Here is a 2,500-nt window from a genome sequence, read left to right on the forward strand (position 1 = left end):
GTATTAGTGTATTTACATGGAGCCACCACCAGGGCTAACATGCCATCATTTGCATGGCTTAAAGTTAGTATGCCATTGTTTTCTTTCTAATATTTATATATGTCCACTTGTTTTTGTGTGAATAGGGAGTGCATATTTTGCAATTTTTCCATATTTTTATTTATTTCAAGGTTTATAGATTTTCGTTTTGAATTTTAACCATTACAGAGATGTTATCAAATGATAGATCGGCGTCTTCGTAAAAATCTTCAGGGTCTGTACTTGGTCCATCCAACTTTTTGGGTCAAGACTGTCGTGGTCATGACACGCCCATTTGTTAGGTATGTTATATCATGGATATTTTTCATCAAAGATGAAGCAGATAAGATATCAAGGACACTTTAAATGATAAAAGCTAGATTCCATTAGGAATCACAAGGTATGATTGCTGTCCTAAATGTAAAAGTAAAGTTATGTTGTTGCTATATTTTATGAAAATTGCCTCATTTTGAAGAAATTATTTTCTATCCATTGAGGTGTTATGAACAGTGGGCATTCCTCTTACATACTATTTTTAACTTTTAATTCCTCATATCAGCAATAAATTCTTAAGTTATATAATCTCCATTTGTATTAAAGTTGGTTCTTTTATAGTTTCCTTACAGTATTTTCAATTTATTACAATCCACATAGACTAGCCATATACAGTCTTTCCTTTTTGGATCGTTAATGTTTAATTTTATTTACCTTTATGTGACTGAAATATCATTAATTAAATTTGCATGTCTTTAAAAAAACAGTTACATTTCAGACAAGTAATAAAGAAATAAATTGCATTTGAAGATAACCTTTACATATGTAATGTACATTAGACTACTGTTTTGTAAAGTTTTGAATCAGTCAATATTATTATATAGTAGTTTAATGACACTATAGTCACATTTTTTATTCTATCCTGGAAGAGTTTTTTTTTTAAATGTTAAATAACAAAGAGGGCTGGATAATGTTTGAGGTTTGGCATTTCTGGGGAGAGATTGATGGTATTCCAGATAAAATAAATAGAAAGAAACAGTGCAATGCTGCTGAGTAATTTTACAAGGAAGATTTAGTACCTTTTGGGTTCCCTCTCATGAAACATTTTACAGTAAATAGTACCTTTCTTTAGCACAACCACAACTTAAGCATCAGCATTTCAAATTCTCAGTGTCAAATTTTATTTTTCTTTCCCAGTGCCAAGTTTGCCCGAAAATTAAGATTTGTCAATAGCCTAAAGGAGTTGTCTTCACTTATCCCAATGGATCAGGTCTGCATTCCAGATCGAGTTAAACAGTAAGTGCAGCAAATTGTTTTCTTGGGACTAAATTAGTTAACTTATAAATCAGCCATATATTTGTCTCTAAATGACACTTCAACTGACCCTTTTGAATTAAAATCTTTGATTGTACTAAATTTATGGTATTGTGGAAAGTGCAAAAGACTTGAGAAATATAAATTTGTTTTCGTTATTAAAGATTAACTCTAATCACATGAAAGAAATTAATGTAATATACACTACCTAAAATTTGTACTTACAACTATTTAATGATAAAATGTGTTGAATAAATAGCATAAATATAATTCCCTTTTTAAGAATACATTTAAGGACCCAGTCTGATATGTAAAAGTATATTTCATTATGCGCAACCGGCAGTACAACCATATTTGATGTTAACTTGTATTTTTAATTATATGAATTGTTTAATACTTCAGTGATGTTATATGTTCTTGAGATCTATGTATTAAAGGCAAATTAATTCTCTACTAATGAGCAGTGCATGTTGCATACTTCAAAACTAGGTTTTAAATATTGCTATAAAGACTGATTGGTGTTATATATATATATATATATATATACATACAGATGCTCGCCAAGATACGAACATCCGTGTTACGAACATCCCGATATACGAACACAAATTGACGGAAGTCCAAACATGTTCGTAAACATCCGTAGATTTCATCACAAGTTTAAATTCTCTCTCTCTCTCTCTCTCTCTCTCTCTCTCTCTCTCTCCCTGTATTTTGATTTTTAATGCAGTTAAATCTTCATATTTCTTTGAAAATTATTAAAAAATTCTTTATATCCTTATTCGATGTTTCAATTATGGGAATAGTAACGGATCGGAAGAAAACCACTTGATTTGCCTCTCGCCTTCCGCCAGAAGAAATATAACGTCATCAGACTTTTGTCATTTTTTTTTTTATTTCTTAACATATTAGAAATATCTTCAAGATGAATATTACATCAGCGCCAATATGTTACAGAAAATCCGTTCCCCTACAGTTCTTATTATTAGGTATCATGCGAAATCGTTGTAGTAGCTCTTTCTGTGTGTGTGTGTGCTCGCTCTGTCAATCACATACGGGTAGTTAATTCTAAAGCTTCATACAGAATTCAATTTTTCATCCAATATTAAGCCTTCATATTTCATTAGACATTATTGTGTTTAATTGTGGTTTATTAAAGCACGTTCATATTTTT

The 2,500-nt window shown here is 30.6% G+C and overlaps 2 protein-coding genes across 7 annotated transcripts in view; one reads left to right on the plus strand and one right to left on the minus strand.

The window, feature by feature from the left end:
- LOC137632573 (protein prune homolog 2-like) overlaps positions 1-2,500 on the minus strand; it is a 507,662-nt gene that overhangs the window by 250,121 nt on the left and 255,041 nt on the right. The window lies entirely within an intron of this gene.
- LOC137632694 (protein prune homolog 2-like) overlaps positions 1-2,500 on the plus strand; it is a 91,936-nt gene that overhangs the window by 58,530 nt on the left and 30,906 nt on the right. Inside the window, exons 7-9 of the mRNA XM_068364798.1 lie at positions 1-63; positions 208-320; positions 1,210-1,308. The exon at positions 1-63 is cut by the window's left edge and continues 43 nt beyond it. Of these exons, the coding sequence (XP_068220899.1) occupies positions 1-63; positions 208-320; positions 1,210-1,308 (275 nt within the window). The remainder of the gene's footprint in view (positions 64-207; positions 321-1,209; positions 1,309-2,500) is intronic.

The sequence above is a fragment of the Palaemon carinicauda genome, chromosome 41 (genome assembly GCF_036898095.1).
Source record: "Palaemon carinicauda isolate YSFRI2023 chromosome 41, ASM3689809v2, whole genome shotgun sequence".
NCBI classification, from domain to species: Eukaryota; Metazoa; Arthropoda; class Malacostraca; order Decapoda; family Palaemonidae; genus Palaemon; species Palaemon carinicauda.